General features: G+C 45.3%; 1 protein-coding gene across 2 annotated transcripts in view; it reads left to right on the top strand.

The window, feature by feature from the left end:
• The first annotated feature begins 3,116 nt into the window (after positions 1–3,116).
• Positions 3,117–21,759, top strand: part of LOC108785490 (breast cancer metastasis-suppressor 1-like protein) — a 28,907-nt gene continuing 10,264 nt past the window's right edge. Inside the window, exons 1-6 of one of the 2 annotated variants that reach the window (XM_018554571.1) lie at positions 3,117–3,604; positions 9,505–9,595; positions 12,307–12,434; positions 13,450–13,529; positions 14,170–14,266; positions 18,360–18,446. In XM_018554571.1, the coding sequence (XP_018410073.1) occupies positions 3,469–3,604; positions 9,505–9,595; positions 12,307–12,434; positions 13,450–13,529; positions 14,170–14,266; positions 18,360–18,446 (619 nt within the window). In that variant the 5' untranslated portion in view covers positions 3,117–3,468. The remainder of the gene's footprint in view (positions 3,605–9,504; positions 9,596–12,306; positions 12,435–13,449; positions 13,530–14,169; positions 14,267–18,359; positions 18,447–21,759) is intronic. The other variant, XM_018554572.1, reaches the window with a different exon arrangement.

Here is a 21,759-nt window from a genome sequence, read left to right as displayed (position 1 = left end):
GGCCCCGGAAGTACCTAGTATGTCGGTGGCAGCACGGCCCAGCAAATATCCGCTCGCCTTTCTCCTCCCCATTCTATGGGACAGGGAGCGACGCGGACTGCATCACTTCCGGTCCCTGAGCTGTCATTGCTCGGCTACTGAAGCCCAGCAATAAGCTATTGAAGTGCGATCTGCCCTTCAATAGCTTATTTAAAGTGGAAAGGTGACACTAGGGGTCTTCTGGACCCCCAGTGTCACCTTAAAGAGGACCTGTCTGTGCCAAAATGCTATCACATGGGGGGCTTGTAAGCCCCTCTATGTTATAGCAGTTAAAGAAAAGTTTTAAAAAAACAGTTGTAAAGAATAATATAGAATAAAATAAATGTAAAAATAATTTAAAAAATGTTTTAAAGTCCCACTCGTCGGGTGCGCCTATGTACAAAAACATTGATCGCGCTACACATGTTGGGTATCGCTATGCCCACCAGAGTGAGAGCAATAATTCTGGGGCCCACATGTATGAGTATCCCTAAACTGATGACCTGTTGGGTCTTTTAAAGCGTCGTCTATGGCCTTTTTGGGGTACTGAATTTTGGTGCCGTTTTATGGACGCACACAATTTTTAAGCTGGGCATGTTGGGTATCTATTTACTTGTCGTTACCCTCATATTTTATATTTTACCCAAAAAATTGGTTAATCATTGTGTTTTGGGGCACATAAATTAACTTAAGTGCATTTTTCACTTTTGGGGGTTTGATAAAGAGTTGCGCCGATATCGTGCAACATAAAAAACGGCCATCATATTATTCTACAGGGTGTTGACTTTCAGAAAATATTTATGTGTTTTGGGGGTTTTAAGTGATTTTTAAGGCCAAAAATGTGGATTATGTGCAAAAAACGGAAAAAGGGCCTTGGTAGCGAAAGGGTTAAGATCCCGCCACAGCATTTCCATCAGGAAATAAGAGCAGAGATAAAAAAAAATCAGCGTTTGCCAACCATCCAGAAAGATCTCTTTCCCCAAGGGTCTACGAATGTTTGTAGCTCTACACAATGCTCTTGCTACCAAGTACCCAGTCTAAGGCCTCATTCACACTGATAAGAGCCAGCCAGTACAGATCCGTGTGGCTTGCACGGCCGTATTGGGCCGCTCCCAGGAAGGACAGGTGCTGCGTGTAATTTCACGCAGTAACCTGTTCTTCTCTAGGGGGGTACGCGGACGTTCACTCACCCGAACTGCACATCCGTGCGGGTGTCCCTACCCGTACGCAGACAGGATGGATCCTGTCTGGGTCAGAGCACGGACACCTGCACAGATATGCAGTTTGGGTGAGCGTACGGCGGCGCACTCCCATAGAGAAGAACAGGCTGCTGCGTGCAATCACACGCAGCACCTTTTCTTTCCGGGAACGGCCCGACACGGCCGTGCACGCAGCACAGATCTGTACGGGCCGGCTCTTAATAGTGTGAATAAGGCCTAAGTATTAAAGTCCATTGATTGAACAAATGTAGAGTTGTGCACTTTGGGGTTAAAAACAAGTAAATGGATTACACACTAATGGGAGCTCCCCTCGGAAAATCTGAAAGGGAAACAGATTTGTGCACAGGGAGGTCTCCAGTTTTGGGCACCAGTGAACAGGGGGGGAATGTCCTTGAACTGGAGAGGGTCCAGAGGAGGGCAACCAAAATCATAAACGGGATGGAGGACCTCAGTTATGAGAACAGGCTTTTTAAAATTAAACATGTTCTCCTTGGAATTAAGGAGATTGAGGGGGGCCATGATTTTCATGTATAAAATGTTTACCGCGGATAGTAACATTAGCAGCAAACTTTTTACAATTAACTCGATGACAAGGACGAGAGGCCATCACTTAGGCCCCGTTCACATTGAGCGATTTATCGCGCGGTAATTCCTGCGATATCGCGGCTATTTATTTCAATGCTTTGCAATGGGGCAAAGGGTCCTGCTGTCGCGGGTCGTGTGTCGCTACAGCAGGACCCTTTTTGGAGCGGATTTTGCCGCGATTCAATGGTTTTTGATGCAAGCATTTGCGCGAAATCGCGCAAAATGCAAATCGCGTGACAAGCGCGTGATTTGCAAATCGCTCAATGTGAACGTGGCCTAAAAATTGGTGGAGAAAAAATTTCAGCACAAGGGGCGAAGGGTGTTCTTCTCAGTTAGATCGGTCAAGGTCTGGAACTCGTTGCCACATGCTTTGATTTCGGCTGAGAGTGTGGAATCATTCAAGAGGCAAATGGACGATTTCCTCAGGGACCATAATATACAGGGGTACAAGTACTCTTAAAATTGATAACACACAAGGGACCTATACATACTACACACCAATAGGACCATACACACATACACAAATAGGTTGGACTTGATGGACTTATGTCTTTATTCAACCTCAAATACCATGTAACTATAAGTACATTTCCTGTCTGTCCTGAGTTACAGAAGCTGGGAGCCGTTGTCAATGACAAAGAAGGACTGTGCAGGGGGCATGTTGGGTAAAGAAGCAGGTAGCATTCCATCCACATCACACACATTAGTGAAGTACAACGGCGTGCATTGTGGACCAGAAGCTGGGAGCTGCTGTCAATCACCCAGGAGCGCTGGGCAGGGCCAAAAATTAAACAGGAACCGTGGGGAACTGGCAGGATCTAAAGGTAATGACCTAAAAAAGTACGAGCTAGATTTAACAATACAGCACGAAAACACAGACACATATCTGACTTGATGACCAGGGGTAGAGGAAGTGGGTTGTATGATGTTGGCCATCAGACTGAGGACATCTAGTGGCTGAGATAAAGTACTGCAGGGTAAAAGACTGGACTGAGGATGAATATTGCAGCAATAGCTGGTTTTATTTTTATTATGGACCGGTCATTTTTAATAGAACTTCTGCTTTAAAGATGAACATTTAAGAGGACAGAAGGCTTTTGCACAGCTATGGTATGTATGGTAAGTGAAGACGAAAATTCTAATAGGCACAATGGCTACTTAATAACCCTTTCAGTGCAGCATGCACCATCGGGCTGTGCAATATGCCTCAGCCTCACACATCTTCCCCCGTGCCTGAAACAAGCACCCACCACCACAGATTCCCCCAAAATTGGCATTTGATTGCTCTAGCCCGCTGTTCCCTCTGTTTATAAGACGCCCGAAAGCCACGCTGTTTCGCATGGCTCGTCGGACCTTGTAGTTTTTCTTCCAAATCTTCCCTTAATACACTGCGCAGAGCGAACAGCCGGGAACCACAACTCCCGGCTTCCATTTCGCCGAGCAAGGCACGCCTTACGCTCTCAGGCAAACTAGGCATTGAGCTGGAGAAAGGCCGTCTCCAGCAAATCGGAGAGAAGTTGGCCGGCCCGGGCAATCAAAGTGCTGGAAAATAGGCCGTGGGCGGGGCTTGAGCGTGCATAGGTTGAGAGGTCGCAGCGGAGGGAGGCAAATCAGTTGGTTGTGGTAGTCGGTCGGTGGGGCGGAAATGCCGGTTCATTCCCGAGAGAAGAAGGAGAGTAACCACAATGACATGGAGGTGGATTACCCGGAGAATGAGGGCAGCAGTTCCGAGGAGGAGGACTCCGACAGCTCCAGCGGCAGCGAGGAGGGAGACAGCTCGGGTAATGGTAGGGAGCCGGGATGCATCCTCTGCCCATAGTGCTATGCCATCTTCACTCACCATAGTTCAATGGACGTGTCATTTATACAGGACAGTGCTGGGGGTTACTTACTTCCACCCAATGGGCTGATGATGGTGGGCCAACACCACCAGGGCTACCTCTCCCAAATGATTTCTTTAGGGGTCATGCACACGAGTGCAAAATACGCTGGCGTTTATATCCGTAATGCGTACTTTTTTTCTTTTTTTTTTAAAACAGATCAGAACTCTGCTGTACTGTTCTATATCTTATGGACCCATGCACACTGATGGACAAAGCTCCGCAATCTAGAAACTGCGTTAAAAATACCTGCACTAACCAAATACCTGAGGTCCTGCACAGGGACTGTATTTGATGTTTAATGCTTTTCATCCACATTCAAGTGCTGGAAATGGCTGTACAGCATACAGATCACAGGTATTTTTGTGCCCCGGAGTCACAGTCACAGCTGCAGTCAAACTGTACAAATCAATGACCGGCTGAAGTAGTGGCTGTGGAGGTATATACGCAAATCCCATTGTTTACATGCAGACCAGAGCCTACACACTGCACTTAATACAGACCCTCTGTGTTCAGGACATCAGCTGATCACCAAGATCTCATTTCCTTGTGTTCTGGGCAGTAAGCAATGGCTATATACCTGTACAGACCCAGCTTCAGCCTGCTTGTCATTGGTTTGTATAGACGGGCTGCATGCAGCTGTGCGACACACCTGTGACTTCTGGACAGAGAAATATGCCCAATACACTGCGCAGACCCAGCAGCCGGGAACCACAACTTCCGGCTTCCACTTCGCCAAGCATTCTTGGTATGCTGTACGGCCATTTCTGGCTGTTATAATGGTAGCCTATTGGTTACTGGTGCTGCTCAGGGTTGACCTCTCAATATCAACAATACACAATATAACAACCATACACATTATTGATGACGTGTGGTGGCTTGGTCTAAACCAGGCTTACCTGAGTTCGGCCAGGCTGCGCAAAATGTCACTGACACCCCCTCTCCTGATCCACGGGCATTGCCTGCCCCTTTGTGATGAGTAGCTGTGGGGCAGGAATGCTCTGGGTGCACCTGATTGTCCCAGGAGGGTTGTGTGACAGTTTTGCGCAGGATTGGGGAGCTTTTTTTGCACCAGGCACCTGCACAAAAATAATGTTTGTGTCAGCCCTGAGTGGGCCATTCATACGGTGGCAGGATAAGGGGAAGTATGAGCGGCCTTCATCTAGTCATGAATGAATGGTCAATGGCTCATTAAGGGCCAACATGTAAACACTAATGATCAGTAGCACATGTGCCTCTGGCTACTCATTGTTGATGAAGCGACCCTGAGCAGTGGTGGTGCCCAATAGCGTATATTTGTGTTGGACTCCTGTAAACATCACAAACGTTATGTGCGACGGTCCACGTAAACCGTGCTCGCCCCGTGTGCATGAACCCTTATGGATAGGATTTCAAGTCATGGCAGATTCTAGGTGACTTTGTCTTTAGAACAAATGCTTTATGCAAAGAGAACTATTTAAAGAAGCTCTCATGATTGGGTATAAACTAGCGGTCAGCCCATTTATGTATGATTACTTCCATTTGCCTCTCCAATGATCCTCTACTGTTATGTAAAGACATCCCTTCTTTCATTACCATCCTCCAACTTGCGGCTCCTCCTTTTATGGAAGCTCCATTTGTGGGTCAGTTCTTGAGTGGTGGATGCGCTCTGTTGCCATTACACGCTGTGTAGTGAGCTGATGTCATTAGCAGGCATCAGTCACATGCCAGCAGTCTTGGAAGTGTCCTCGTGTGTGAGCTGCAGAGCTCTGCTGTGGGCGCTTCTGTGTTGTAAAGTGTCAGATACACCCTCCCCACGCACTCATAGTGATGGCGATTTTTGTCATGGGCAAGCGCACAAGAGTTGAGAAAAAAATGACAAACCTTCCTAAGGTTCAGCTTTTAGAACTCTAAAACACTGGTTACTGCCGTTTGGTTTTTCCTCCACTATTCCTATTCTGCAGGAAACCTTGCACTTATTTCTCTCCTGTCATTGTTGAATTTATTCAAGAAACCAGTTAGGAAGTTGATGTGTAGTTTCCCAGGAGATGGGGCCCATATTGCACTTTGGCCCATGAAATGTCTCTGTATTCATCCTCAACGCTGTAGTCATCCCAGAATGTTGATTCTTACAGGCACAGCATTGTCCCAGGGAACAGCGGTTACCAATTACACCATCAGTGGAGGATAATCAAGCTTGAAGCTTGGTTATCCCCTACTTATTTTTTCTTTATTTCTTCTTACCCTCCATGTCTTCCAGGACAGCATGTGAGATGTGGAGGTACCTCGCCTCAAACAGGAAACACGCCACCGTTGCTTTAAAAGGCCGCCCCCACATGATGTATCCCTTAGATCCTCCGAACAGGACGCTTCGGATCGCTCTGGGACAGACTCTTCTGAGGGGTGTAGTGGGAGGGAGGACTTTTCCAATAGTTCTAGATTTAATCTATCTCTGGAAGATGTGGATGACCTTTCAAAATCCATTTATGAGACCCTGGAAATACATGAAGAAAAGGTGCCGCTTTTCAGGCATGATCTTATGTATCAGGGCCTAGAGAAGAAAAAAATCTCCGGTACATAAAATTCTCTCTGATTCAGTGTTAAGAGAATAGACAGAGCCAGAGAGAAAGCCCTTTTGTCCAACAGTTTAAAACGTAGTTTCCCCTTTGACGAGGGTGTTGGAATAAAAATCCCAAATTGGATGGCAAAGGGGAACCTAAGAAATCAGATTTAGCCTTTGACGACATGGGCATCCTGAAGGATCCTATTGATAAAAAGATTGATGTGCTCCTCAAGCGTGCTTGGGATTTGGCACTTTCCAATTTAAAGTCAGCTCTAGTGACCACTTGTGTAGCAAGAAACATCTCATAGGTAAAAATAACACAGATGGTAGATGTGGTATACCTGGATTTCTCAAAGGCTTTTGATACCCAAGCTGAGAGCTATGGGCATAGATGAGGTGGCATGTACGTGGATAGAGAACTGGCTACGGGAACGTGTCCAGAGGGTATCTGTAAATGGCACCTTTTCAGACTGGGCTAGTGTAATGAGCGGTGTGCCTCAGGGTTCTGTGCTGGGTCCCATATTGTTCAACTTATTTATTAATGACATCGGGGAGGGTGTTAACAGCGATATTTCCGTGTTTGCGGATGACACCAAAATAGGGAGGGTAATAGACACGGACTTAGACACTATAACATTACAGGAGGACCTGGATAAAATAGGGGAGTGGGCATTAATGTGGCAGATGAGGTTTAATGTCGATAAATGCAAAGTAATGCACTTTGGAATTAAAAATAAACAAATGGGTTATACAATTATGGGTATGCCGCTGGGGAAGTCAGAAATGGAGAAGGATTTGGGGGTCATTGTAGACCACAAACTGAAAGGTAGTTTGCAGTGCCAGGCTGCTGTAAACAAAGCTAGCAGGGTCTTGTCCTGTATTAAAAAGGGGATGTATTGCAGGGACAAGTCTATAATTTTGCCACTTTATAGATCATTGGTTCGACCTCATCTGGAGTACGCGGTCCAATTCTGGTCACTAGTAATAAGAAAAGATGTCCTTGAGTTGGGAAAAAGTCCAGCGGAGGGCAACCAAACTAATTAGGGGTATGGAGGACCAGAGCTACGTGACAAGGCTACTAAATTTAAACATGTTCACATTGGAGGTGAGGAGATTAAGGGGGGATATGATCTCCATGTACAAAATGTTCAATGGTGGTAGCAACATTAGCGATAAACTGTTTAAAATTAACTCCATTACAAAAACTAGAGGCCACCACCTAAAATTGGTGGAAAAAAAATTCCAGCACAAGGGGCGAAGGGGGTTCTTCACAGTAAGATCAGTTAGGGTCTGGAACTCACTGCCACAGGCGGTGATTTCAGCAAATAATGTGGAATTGTTCAAGAAACTTTTGGACGATTTCTTAAGGGACCGCAATATACAGGGGTACAGTTACTCCTAGAATGAGATCCTAATAGGTTGGACTTGATGAACTAATGTCTTTATTCAACCTCAAATACTATGTAACTATGTAGATTTCTGGTTGTCGCAACTTAAAGCTCATCTTTTGGCAGGCACTCCAGGAGATCAGTTATTAGACTCTCTTCCTATGCTGTTTTAAGGCCATCAGTTTTATAGCTGACGCATTGGCTAAATCGGTAAGAATGTCGGCTAGCTTGTTCGGCCCTTATAAATACTTCCCGTCGAGCCCTTTGGCTTAAAACGTGGGAGGGGGATGCAGCTTCTAAATTAAAGATATATAATTGACCCTTCTCGGGAGATCTACTTTTCGGTCCGGAATTGATGTCTGCTCTGGAACGTAAAATAGGACAAGCAATACTTTTTCTGACTGCATCTGAACGGACTGCAATGGTGTGAATTAGGCACAAGAAAGCCCATAGGAAAGCATTGTGATGTATTTTGACTGCAGCAGTCAAAATAAACAGACTGCATATGGTGTGAACTGGCCCTTAATGTTGCTGTGCATTCTTTCTTTTAAATCCTCTGCATTTCTTTTTTCCAAATGTCTTACCGTCCATCAAAAGCCTATCCTTTTGGTAGTGCCTAATTTCTTGTCCACTTACCCTTGGTGATTGGTGTGAGCGCATGCTTCTACTCTACCTCATTGTATAGCATTATCTTTGGGCGGAGCCTAAGGTTATTAAAACTCCCCATTAATTCTTAGCAATGCTGTTGACACTTGCCATGTGATGACTGGCCCATCCTAAATTAGCTTTTCTGTCTAAAACTAGAAGATGAGGTTGAAACTGTTGCAATACTGTTCCCACCCAGAAGATGGCAGTACAGGTGCCAAGTTAATACTTTTAAAACAAATCTGAGTCATCCTTTTTAGGCAGCCTGCAGTGAAATGGAATAAGCAGTAATCTCCCCTTTAAGCTGGGAAAGATCTGTAAGTATGGGGCAAAGATCCCCCTAGCTGCTCAAACTCACAAAAAAGCAGGTGTTCTATTCAGCCTATGGGCGCCGATGCATTTCTAAATACCGATTTCTGAGAAAGTTGGCATTTGCACATGACTGCTGCGGTGCACTGGGGGGCATTCTGTGCTCATGGCTCTGTAGGTCAGTTTGTATTACCATACAACCCTTCATGGACTACCTGTGGATTTGGAAGTAAAGGATTATTGCTTTTCATTTGACTAAACGCATGCATGTGCAAATCTCACAAATAGTTCCTAGGATTACCTTTTTGAATACACAATATTTTGAACAGCCACAGAAATTCCAGAATACCAATTGTATAGACCTCAAGCTAATCTGTGCAAATGATTTCTATTGTGATGATTCAATGCACGTCTCAACAAATTATAGCTATGCAGTGCCCAAGGAGGAGCATCTTCTATCAATCTTGTTACCTGAGTTTGGCTCTATTGTCAGCCAGTGCTACCTTCCATTAGCCTTCCCCTGCCCAAAACATGGACCATTAGACATTATAAACATGCCTCATCTTCTCTTCTTGGTACAGAGTGCCATCCTTCCGAACATGACAGCTGGTTAATATAATTCAACTTCCATGACAAGGGCGCTGTCTTTCTTTTTATTTTCCAGTACACTGCCTGAAGTGTTTTGCCAGTTTAAGCAATTGTTTCAAGTACATCCTTGGCTTTGCAATTTCACTAGTTACTTTTGATATACCTCTTATCTTCAGAGCAAGCAGTCACATTGGCTCAATATGCTTTATGTGGATTTTATTACTGAACTTTTTTTTATTAAATGTTAGGAAAAAATATTAAATGAGGATCTTGGTGATTTAATAATGAAAAATCAAAGGAAATTACTGAGAAATTTAATTATCTTATAGAGATGGATGATGAAGACTGTGAGAGGCGGCGAATGGAATGCCTCGATGAAATGTCCAACCTCGAAAAGCAGTTTACGGATCTTAAAGATCAGTAAGTATTTACTAGGTTACCTTATGTCAAGTCAAGCTGTCGGAGTTCCTGTTGGGTTGGCTGGATGTTGTGATTTGAGCACATTTGGCTATACTACGTGAAAAATGGATATAGAGTATTGTTACTCATACAAGCCAATTAAAATCGAGTTCAAGGTAGTTGGATTAGCTGCATAGTTAAAGGCACATTTATTTTTGATATTGCTTATTCCACTTTACCAAATTTTTGTTTTAAATTTTTGTTTTATGTGTTGGGGTCTTCCCGCAAACCATCTCTTTTCAACCACTATTCTGCTATAAATAATAACTGTTCTCTGGCCAAATGCATTTGAGTGCAAAACTAACTGTAGTGCAACGGAGAAAGACCAGACATGGATCCCTGATGTGGTGTGGCCGTGGCATATATGGCGACAGGGAAACTACCTTTCTCAACATAGGGGGAAGGGTTAAAATAGAGATGCACAGATCCCATTTTGGTCATTTAACAGTTTTTTTTCTAAAACAATGCAGACTAATGATTTTAGGATCGTGACGGAACCCAGTCGCAACTGCGACCGGTGTGACCCTGGTAGTTCTGCCACTGACTCCAAGCTGTAGAGGGACTACAAATCCCAGCAATACATTATACCATCAGCTATAGAGGACTACAAGTCCCAGCAATGTAGAATGGCACCTTACGAACGGGGTCCACAGTTCTCCTAAATGTATCGGCAGCTGCCGGTACATTTAGGAGAACTGTGGCTGCACTGGCCTGTGTCCTTTCAAATCCCCGCTGCTCTCCGCGCCTGTGTTGGCGGAGGCAGCGGGGACACAGACCGCTGCATACCGCCGATGCCCCACGTACTTCCGCTGATGTGCCGGCTACCTCTTAGCCAATAGCAAGCTGGCTATTGCACCCGCTCACTGCTGTCAATCAGCATGGGGGGACCTGATAGAGAACTTTCTGCTTCAGGCCCCTCCTCTGCTGATTGACAGCAGGCAGTAGGCCGATGCAATAGCCAGCCTGCTATAGGCTATTTCAATTTGAAATATCCAATAGCAGGCTGGCTATGGCTCCCAGCATTAAAATATAAAAAGTTTAAAAAAAGTAAATTAAAAAGACTAAAAAAAAGTAAAGAAAAAGTTAAATAAATAAACTAAAAATGCAAACAAAGTTTTTATAAAATTAAAAATAGAAAACTTTTTTTGCTGTGTTTTAAAAAAAATTATATTATCTTCTGAACAGGAACACAGCAAAAGAACCGTGACCCTTCCCTATGCTATCCAAAACAAAAAATTTTGGAGTTGCACTTAAAAAATGTACCTGTTCCGGCTTGCATACAAATTCAACTTAAAGGAGAACTATGAGGTGAGTGCTTTTCACTCACCTCATAGTTCTAGCCGACCTGTGACAATGAGACTGTCACAGGTCGGCTCTGTAGATCGGGAAGTGAGCGAACACATACCGGCGTTCGCTCACTTCTCGATCCTGTCACGGCTCTCTGCCGTGACAGGGGAGGGGCTGGATTCCCCCCTCCCCGTTCCGATCCTCCAATGCTGACTGGTGGGATCCGCTTCAGCTGCGGCGTCTCAGTATACTGCGAGCTGTAGCTTGCGGTATACTGAGCTTAGGGTGACGGGAGGACGCTGGTTTGAATCCTCCCATTACCCTAAGGAGAACTATGGGGAAAAGCCCTAACCCCATAGTTCTCCAAGTACAAATCTAAAGTCCCTGACTTGTATGTAACCCAGGGACTCCCTGTATAGCTTTTATTGTAAAGCCGGCCGCCGGCTCTACAAATGTAAACAGTTGCTGGGAGTCTGTTTGTTTTTAAATGGGCTCGCTCCACGGACATACTAATGTGAATGGTTAAAGGACTCTAGGAAAATAAATTGTACTAATCCCTGCAGTGGTCTAGGTTTGTGTCTAGGGACCAGCCTGTCTCTCCTTTCCTGCAGTATTGAAATTTTCCTCAGTTTGCTCACATCTATGTACGATGATTTACGTGACCGAAGAAATGTATTTTAATTGCAGGTAATATTTTGTTGCTGAGCAATGGATGATAGATCTGTTTTGGACGTTAACAAGGACAACAATGAGAGGGACATGGTACTGCTGAGCAGTGGGTGTTCCATATGCACATTAAGTGTTTATGGCCATCATGGTGATTCAGCTACGCAGCAACGCATGATACATACTGTATATAGGGAGTTTTGAATAACCTGTAAAAAGAATCCTAGCTGCTGTTGCAACTCTCTGGGATCTGTAGTGTAAAGACTTGCATGTGCTGTGAGCAGTTGGTCAGCGACTCCTCTACACTGAGATCTCTCTGCTCATCAGCACAGAGATCTCCTCTCGGCTGTATACGTTGAGGGTGATAGTCACCAAGTGGAAACCAAGTGCAGCTTCATATGGTTGCAAACCGTGTGTGTGTGTGTGTGTGTGCTCTGCCATTTCAGCTTTAATCTGTAATTATGCCTGAAAGGATACGTTTTACAGTTAACACAGTACATTAATATTTGTGCTTTAGATTAAAGGTTTGCATTTAGTTGTGTTCATCGCCATAGAAAACATGCTTTCTCCTCCCTCACTGCAATGAACCTTTACTGACTAATTGCCAGTTCTGTCTGCTCTTTTTTTTTATTTGCTTCTGAAAATAATAATAGTTTAAAAGTTACAGAATACAGTTGCCTGGCTATATTGTTAACCACTTTTGTTTTGTGCATTTATAGACTTTATAAAGAAAGATTGAGTCAAGTAGATGCCAAATTACAAGAAGTAATGGCTGGGAAAGCTCCAGAGTACCTAGAACCACTTGCAGCTTTGCAGGAGAACATGCAGATCCGGACAAAGGTGGCAGGTAAATTAAATTCTGTTTTTATGAGATGTGAAAATGGTATTACTTGTGTCTTCAAGGAGAATGCAGCTTGTACCACCTTTTTTATAAACCATGCAAATGAGTCAAAAGCCCTGCTTTGTAATATCAGCGACCTTACCATAAAACATATGCTGATTAAAATATGCAAGCCATCGTTGCTTAGGTCTCTTAAAAATCTAGTTACCTGGATGTTATGCTAATCCAGTAGCTTCAATAAATTCTGAGACATTGACCCGAGAACGAAATATGCAGTTCAAGAGCTTTGATGTCACTGACTTAATACTTGTGTAGGCCCTCAGAAAGCATAATTTGCAGTCCCCTCCTGAGTAATGAAGGATATGATAGTCACAGTGTAAGCCACAGTATTTTGAATGGAATATCAAAATAAATCCAACTCTCATATAAAGTTCACTTTCTTACAAGATGTGAAAAAAATGAACTTGCCCACAGCACCCTACCAGCTCCCCTGACCCCGCTGCTGCACTTGCATGCCTGAAGTTCCCGCCAGCCGATGTAGCAGACTGCACACAAGACTTTCCAGTCCAGCAGTATGGAATGCTCAATGCTTGCAAATGGCAATCGCACATTTGTCAGTACAATCACATGGCGCTGACCAATGAGAAGTGCTTCTTACTTCCAGGACCCGTTCCCCAGCTCCAAAGTGCTTCTCATCACAGCATGCTGATGTGGACTTTGCTGGTATTGTAAGATGTAATACTAGTTCCGCAAAACATGCTAATTACTTTGCTGCCCAAGATATATGTAGGAAATGGATTGCAGGAAGATATGTATGTGAAGATCGTCTAAAGTTATGATACTTGGACCAATAGTAAATTACCTCCGGATGTAATCTACAAAATCATTGGCCTAACACTGAAAAATAGGCTTATCACTTGGTATTTTCATAAAGGGGCCATATGTGTTCTCTTTATGTTTTATGTACATATTTACTTGAAATGCAGTTTTTTGGCAAATGTATCTTTCCAATTCTGTTTAGGAATTTACAGAGAGTTGTGCCTAGAGTCTGTAAAGAACAAACATGACTGTGAAATCCAAGCTGCCCGCCAACACTGTGAGGTAACTTTGTATTCTCGAGCAAATCAATATTGATGTGTACTTTTTTGTCCTCCACACACATATATTCCTAAAGAATTCTAAAGGGCAAATTAGGCGGCCTGTTTACCTGAATATTAATGCGGTTGTGTCAGAGGATGAGAGGGCATGCAGAGAGAACTGTGCAAAGATGCAAAAAATGTTATGATAAAATAGGTGTGCAGGGCTGTACAGACTAGCATAGATTTGCACTAGAAATGTGCCAATATTACCAGGGAAGGAGCAGAGTGTAGAGAGGACAGGATAAGGGTGGGTTTTTGGGCAATGATTGAGAGGAAGCCTGTGTTGTAATAAAACCCCCTGTAATGCTGGGAGCCACAGGGGACTTTTCTGACCGCCTGACCATCAAAGGTGTCATGCGGCCCAGAAAAAAGCTGCTGCCATTGTAACAACACTAATGCTATTTAAAGCTGCGGCGTAGAGAAAAGTGGAGTGACCTGAGTTATATATATTTTTTTTATTTTTTTCCCTCCTGACCACCACTGCAAAGGGTGTGTGATTTTTACTAAAACTGTGAAGCTGGAGTTTGGCTTGAGGGTTTTTCCTTTTTTCTAATCGTACAGCTTTTATTTGTCTGCAAACCCAATCTTATGTTCTTTTGCAGAGTGAGAAGCTTTTACTGTACGACACTGTTCAAAGTGAACTAGAGGAGAAGATTCGCAGATTGGAGGAAGACCGTCACAGTATTGATATTACATCGGGTAAGTTTGACTCCGTGAAATGGAAATCTGACTGATAATTGTATCTGCTATATACTTGTTACTGTAATAGAATATTGCATATAAATATTTCGCATTTGCTTGACAAAAAACAAAATATTTTTCAAATGCCATGATATTGGCTTGTGTTTTAGATTTACTAGAACTCATTTAAGCAAATTCCAGAGTGTTGAGACACTTAAAGGAGAACTATGGGGTCAGGGCTTTTCCCCATAGTTCTCCTAAGGGTAACGGGAGAACACAAACTAGCGTCGTCCTGTCACCCAAAGCTCAGTATACCGCGAGCTACAGCTTTCGGTATACTGAGACGCCGGAACGGATCCCGACAATGCTGTTGGATCCACCCAGCTGCGTGAGTGACAGCTGGCTCTGCCTCCCCAGAGGCAGAGCCAGCTGTTCCCGACCCCCGTCCGTACGCTGGAGGATCGGACAGGGGAGGGGGGAATCCCTGCGGGGAGCAGTGAGTGACCGTCACGGCTCTCTGCACGGATAGATCGAGAAGTGAGCGAACGACGGTATGCGTTCACTCGCTTCCCGATCTACTGAGCCGACCGGTGACAGTCTCATTGTCACAGGTCGGCTCAGATTATGAGGCTGAGTGAAAATCACTCACCTCATAATTCTCCAAAAGAACTTGTCAACTCACAATATTTATTTTAAGTACTCGTGGAAGCTTAACCACTTGCCAGCCGTTGTAAATAAACTGCCGCACGGGAGCTTCTTGGATGTGAGGTGGGCGTTTTTCGACGCCCTCACTTGTCCCGCTCATGCAAGCCGCTGGGTGGTGCGAGTGGGGAAAACCACATAAATTATAAACAGCCAGTGATGGCTGTTTACATACACCCGGTCCGGTGGCTGTAGAGCCTCTGGATCGCTTGTATAATGTGTGCGGCCGATCCCCGTTGAGGGTGCGGGACCTACAGGGCGGCTCTGTCAACGGAGAACAGCAGGAGATCGTCACACAATTGCCCTCTGATGTCCTTCTCGTTCTCTGAAATCACATAGGGGGTTTCTTAGCCCCCTATGTGATAGCAATAAAGTTAATTTAAAAAAAAATTTAATTACATTATTTTCACTTAAGTTACCAAAAAAAAACCAAGTAAAGTCCTACAAACATACGTCGGGTGTGCCTACGTGTGAAAATGGCGACTGCGCCACGCGTTGCATATCACCTCGAATGTCTGAGTGCGGGCAATAATTTTAGGGCCTTTAATCACTGTTAACACTAAACTGATGAGCAGTAAAAGCTTTTAAAGCGTCGCCTACGGTCAACTTTGGGTATGTTTTTTTTTCTTTTTTTTTTTTCTTTGCGCACGCAATTTTAAAGTTTTGTTTGTCTATTTACCCAACGGGACCCCATCTTTTTATATTTTACCAAAAATATCGGTAAGAATAAATTTTTTTTTAACATAACATAGGGAAAACATGTTTCTTTTCGAAATGTATGCTAATTTTTTTTCATTTTATATGGTAAAAAATTAAACCCACTCAGTGGTGAATAAATACCACCAAAAGAAAGCTCTATCCGTCACCAAAAAATTGTATAAAATTCATTTCAGTACAGCGCTGCATGACGGAATACATTTCAGTCAAAAGTACTGCAGCGCTGAATACTGAAAAATGGCCTGGGCAGGAAGGGGGTGTGAACACCTGGTTACATAGTATTTGAGTTTGAATAAAGACATAAGTCCATCAAGTCCAACCTATTGTGTGTATGCATTTGTTTGAGCAGATGTGTGTATTAGTCCATGTATGATTTCGCTCTTAGGAGTACCTGTACCCCTGTATGTTATGTTCTCCGAGGAACTCGTCCAGGAGTTTCTTGAATGATTCCACACTCTTAGCTGAGATCACTTCCTGCGGCAGCGAGTTCCAGACCTTTACCGCTCTGACTGTGAAGAACCCCTTGCGCCCTGTGTGTTGAATTTTTTTTTTCCACTAATGTTTGGTTTTGCCCTCTGGCCTTTTGTTATGGAGTTAACCGTAAAGAGTTTGTTAATAATGTTGCTGTCACCCTTTAAATAGTTTATACAAGAAGATCATGTCTCCCCTTAATCTCCTCCTAACCTCCAAAGAACATATTTAGTTTGGTTGCCCACCTCTGGACTTTTTCCAGCTCAAGGACATGCTTTCTGAGTATTGGTGACCAAAACTGGACCGCATACTCCAGGTGGGGCCGAACCAATGATCTGTAAAGTGGCAAAATTATAGACTTGTCCCTACAAGACATTCCCTTCTTAATGCATGACAGGACTCTACTTGCTTTGTTTACAGCAGCCTGGCACTGCAAGCTATTCAGTCTGCGGTCTATAATGACCCCCCAAATCCTTCTCCATTTCTGACTTCCCGAGTGGCACACCCATAAGTGTATAGTCCATTTGCCTATTTTTAACTCCAAGGTGCATTACCTTACATTTATCGACATAGAACTTCATCTGCCATACAGTTGCCCACTCCCCGATTTTCTCCAGGTCCTCCTGTAATGTTACAATGTCTGAATCCGTGTCTATTGTCCTCCCGATTTTCGTATCATCAGCAAACGCTGAGACATGGCTACTCCCTCCCTTCCTGATATCATTAATAAATAGGTTAAAAAGCATCGGACCCAGCACAGAACCCTGGGGTACGCCACTCATGACCTCCGCCTAGTCTGAGAAGGGGCCATTAACTGATACTCTTTGCATGTTCTTGTAGCCAGTTTTCTATCCACGTGCACACTAATTCATCTATGCCCATAGCCCTTAGCTTGTATAACAAGCGTTTATGTGGCACCGTATCAAATGCTTTGGAAAAGTCCAGATATACTACATCCACGGCCCCCCCCATCCAGATCTCTACTTACCTCTTCGTAAAGGGTCAGCAGGTTGGTCTGGCAAGAACGATCCTTCCTAAATCCGTGCTGCATATCGGTTCTTATGCCATGATCCCTGACTAATTCCACTAAGTAATCCTTAATAATTCCCCTCTAACAGTTTACATACTATGCATGTCAGACTAACTGGTCTATAGTTCTCCGGTTGGCGTTTTGACCCTTTTTGAGTATAGGTACCACATTAGCCCTTCGCCAATTGCTTGGCACTCTACCAGCCATTACGGATTCCTTAAAAATGAGGAACAATGGTCTCGTTATCACCTTGTTCAGTTCCTTGAGTACCTTGGGATGTAGATTATCAGGTCCTAATGCTCTATTTGCATTTAGTAGTTTAAGCCTATGTTGTATCCCAGTTTCAGTCAACCACTCCAGTGAAGTTCTTGTAAAATTTTGTCTTTTAACATGTACATTAAACCCGTCTGTTTCCTTGGTGAATACTGACGAGAATAAAGTATTTAGCGCCTCGGCCCTCTCCCTGTCGTGAGTAACGACCCATTTATGTCCTTTTTATTGGGCCTATCTGTTCCTTTCTCCCCTTTTTACTGTTTATGTACTGATAAAAAAATGTTGGGGTTCTTTTTACTTTGGCGATATATTTCTCACATTCAATTTTAGCTGCTCGGAATACCAGTTTACATCTTTTGTTACATTCTTTGTAGTTCTGGAATGCAAATACTGTCCCCTCCGTTTTATACTTACTAAATGCTACTTTTTTTCATTAATGTGGTGTTTTATTTAGCCATATTGGCTTTGTTTTTGATCTTTTACTTTTGTGTGTCTGGTCTTCAAGTGGTTACACTTCTTTGTCTGCAGTACTTGCCTCCTATCCGGCACTGTCCGCATTTATTCCTTTCCTCCACAAGATGTTTTCTGGGTTGACCAGTAACCAGCAGTCTTTAATCTTGAAGACCTGAGGACATACTGTTAAGTGTAGCAACATGTATCCATCCTCTGAGGGATCATCACATTGCTGCATGTTGATACAGAGAGTGGTGTGGACATCATCACGTCAGTGCCCCTCTTTGCATCATCAAAGAGCTTCACTCACCTGAAGAGGACCCTGTCCACAACATGACTGGCCTGAAGAAATATCTCTTACCGATGGGTATATTTACTGAAATCGAATGTTAGAGTATAATAAGGAACGTTCTAACCTAAAGCTGAAATTGACATATCTAATATTCTGTTCCTTTTAATCCTCAGAGCTGTGGAATGATGAACTACAATCGCGGCGAAAACGTAAAGATCCCTTCAGCCCTGATAAGAAGAAAAAGCCTGTTGTTGTGTCTGATATCCTTTTTGTTAAACAGTTTGTCTTTCTAAATTTAGTTTTTACAAAGGTGTGTTTTTTTTTGTTCCCCCTACAGTCATACCAGTCCTCTGCACCCCATTCCACCATCATACCCATCCTCTCCATCCCTGCACCCCATCCCACCATCATACCGGTCCTCTGCACCCCACCATCATACCCACCCTCTCCATCCCTGCACTCCATTCCACCATCATACCCATCCTCTCCTTCCCTCCATTCCACCATCATACCCATCCTCTCCTTCCCTGCACTCCATTCCATCATGCCCGTATTCTCCATCCCTGCACTCCATTCCATCATACCCATCCTCTCCATCCCTGCACCCCATCCCACCATCATACCCATCCTCTGCACCCCATTCCACCATCCTCTCCATCCCTGCAATCCATTCCACCATCATACCCATCCTCTCCTTCCCTGCACTCCATTCCACCATCATACCCATCCTCTCCTTCCCTGCACTCCATTCCACCATCATACCCACCCTCTCCTTCCCTGCACTCCATTCCACCATCCTCTCCATTCCACCATGATACCCGTCCTTTCCATCCCTGCACTCCATTCCGCCATCATACCTGTACTCTCCATCCCTGCACCCCATCCCGCCATCATACCCGCCCTCTGCACCCCATCCCACCATCATACCCGTCCTCTGCACCCCATCCCACCATCATGCCCGTCCTCTGCACCCCATTCCACCATCATACCCGTCCTCTCTATTCCTGCACTCCATTCCACCATCATACCCGGCCTCTCCAATAACACCAGCTATAGAGGACTACAAATCCCAGCAATAATAAATTATACAGCGCAATGGAGAATACCACCATCTATAGAAGACTACAAATCCCAGCAGTAGAACATTATAGTATAATGGACTATTGCTGTGATTTGTTTTCCTCTATAGCTGCTGGTATTCTGCATTGTTTCTGCCTGCGGGTCTGTTGCTAGGGGCAACTGCGGCAAAAGGCCTAGGGACGGGGGCGGTGCCTGCCGGGGTCTCTTTCCTTGCCTGGGGCTCTGTTTTGGCATATATTTACCGGGGACATGGATTGTGGGGACAAACTAACAGCAGTGCCCTGTGAGGGCTGCGGCCTCTCTTCAGGGACCTCTCCCACATCCCCCCTTTGCGCAGCCTGTGCTTCTGCGCCCCTCTCCCAGTCTCCCTTGGTGTCTTTGGGGGGGTCCGCTGGCGCACTGTTATCCTTGGAGGCTTTTTCCTCCACCATGGACGGTTTTGTATCCCGTATGGAGCGCGCCCCCCACGGAAGCGCACTTTGCCGGCCCCCTCATCGGTCCTTTCTGGGTATTCTGAGGAAGAGGGGGAAATTTCTGCTGCGGCCGCGCAGCACGACCAGGGGGACTCCTCCCCGGACGGAGTCTGGTAGTGACGACGAGTCTGGGACCACCCTTATGGTCCAGGAGCGTGAATTGGTCACGGCCTTGGTTCGCGCTGTGCGGGAAACGCTGAAAATTGAAGAGACTCCGAGCTCTTCGGCGCTCCCGGTTCCTTTTGGGACGCACAGGAGTAGGCGTTCTACTAAGGTTTTCCCTTACGTTCCTTTTTTTGATGATTTTGTCTACAAGGAGTGGAAGCGCCCGAGCAAGACGTTTACCGTTCCCAAACGCTTCTCGGTTCGCTATCCTTTTGAGGAGTCCTTCCTGTCTAAGTGGTCTACTCCCCCCGCGGTGGATCCGCCGGTTTCTCGCCTGAACAAGGCTACGGTCATCCCGGTGGAGGATTCGCCTTCCTTTCGGGATCCCTCGGATAGGAAGGCGGAGGCGGTGGCGCGTACTATGTACTCGGTTTCCGGGGCTCTGCTGCGCCCCGTGTTGGCTTCGGCCCTGGTCTCCCAGACTTTGACTGAGTGGATGAAGATGCTGCGTCAGGGTCTTGCGGAGGAGAACGTGTCTCCTGCTTATGTCGATCTGACGGAGCAGGTGGTGCAGGGTCTGCAATACTTGTGTAATTCGGCCCTGGATGCGGCCCCGTTGGTTTCCAGGCTATCTGTGTCGGCGGTTACTCTTCGGCGCCTCCTCTGGCTTAAATGCTGGTCGGCTGACCAGGCTTCCAAGAAAGCTCTGACGAAGCTCCCCTTTACGGGGGAGCGTCTATTCGGGGCTACCTTGGATAAGATCATTAAGGATCTGACGGGCGGTAAGGGTACCTTCCTGCCTCAGTCGAAAAAGCCCAGGGACCAGCGACGGAAGCCTGGTCCTTCTTGTGACTCTTTGGTGGGCTGTGCATAATTTATGCTGGGCCCTGCCAGCACAGTGCTCCTACCTTGCACGGGAAGCCCAGCCTTCACTGCTGCCTCTGCGCCCAATCGTCTCAGCTTCGCCGCTTGACTGGCACCTTGGCGACGCCTCCTCCATCGCGGTCTCTGCCTTTGCCTCAGTCTTGCCTCGTCTCCCCCTGTCTCCGCCCCCTGTCTCATGCCGCTCCGTCCCCGTCTATTCATCTCAGCCTCGATCTCACTCTGTCTCCGCCCCCTGTCTCATGCAGCTCAGTACCTCGTCTCCTCCCGTCCTCATCTCTGCCCCCATCTCCCTCTGTCTCCACCCCCTGCCGCTCTGTCCCCCTTCTCCTCTTGCTCGCTCGCCCACCTGCCGACGCTCGCCTGCCTGCCGACAGACAGCTTGGCTGCCTTAATGTTGTGGTGCCTGAACCTTGGCTCGCGTGCCAGCAGAAAGGGCCTCGCGTACCCTCCCTGGCACGCGTGCCATGGATTCGCCACCACTGGCCTAAACGTTTGTAATTGCAACAATTTTCTGTGCAATGTTGTGCATTATCTGACAGAAATGCAGGGGTGCCAATATCTTTGGCCATGGCTGTGTGTATGTATGTATGTACGTACCCTGCACACGCCAGAGGTAGAACAATAATTGTAGCACCATCATTTTAGTTTAACTAAATTGATAGTGTTTTGGACCTGCTCACAAATTTAGATCGGATCAAAGGTTCCGTACTTATAGCTGCCGCCTGGCCTGATTCAATAGAGTATACCCTCTAGGAGATAGAATTTCACACTGAGACACTCAGGGCAAGGCACTTCTGTTTTATTCTTCTGCTTTTCACATGGTTTTATCTAGCAGCTGAACATGTATATTTAAGCATAGCACTGCAGAAAAGTATTTTAGTTTATATATTCTAGCTTATCATTGGTTAGATCCATTTATGCATAACTTCCTGCCAAGATGTTTATCTTTCGTCTTGGGTGTGTTGTCTGAAGAGGAGGCGCCATCTTGGTTCCTATTTCTAGTGCGTACTTTGGATCTGAGGGGGGGGGG

This window comes from Nanorana parkeri, unplaced genomic scaffold, assembly GCF_000935625.1.
Source record: "Nanorana parkeri isolate BGI_ZX_2015 unplaced genomic scaffold, ASM93562v1 scaffold165, whole genome shotgun sequence".
NCBI lineage: Eukaryota > Metazoa > Chordata > Amphibia > Anura > Dicroglossidae > Nanorana > Nanorana parkeri.
This window is presented reverse-complemented; position numbering and strand designations above follow the sequence as displayed.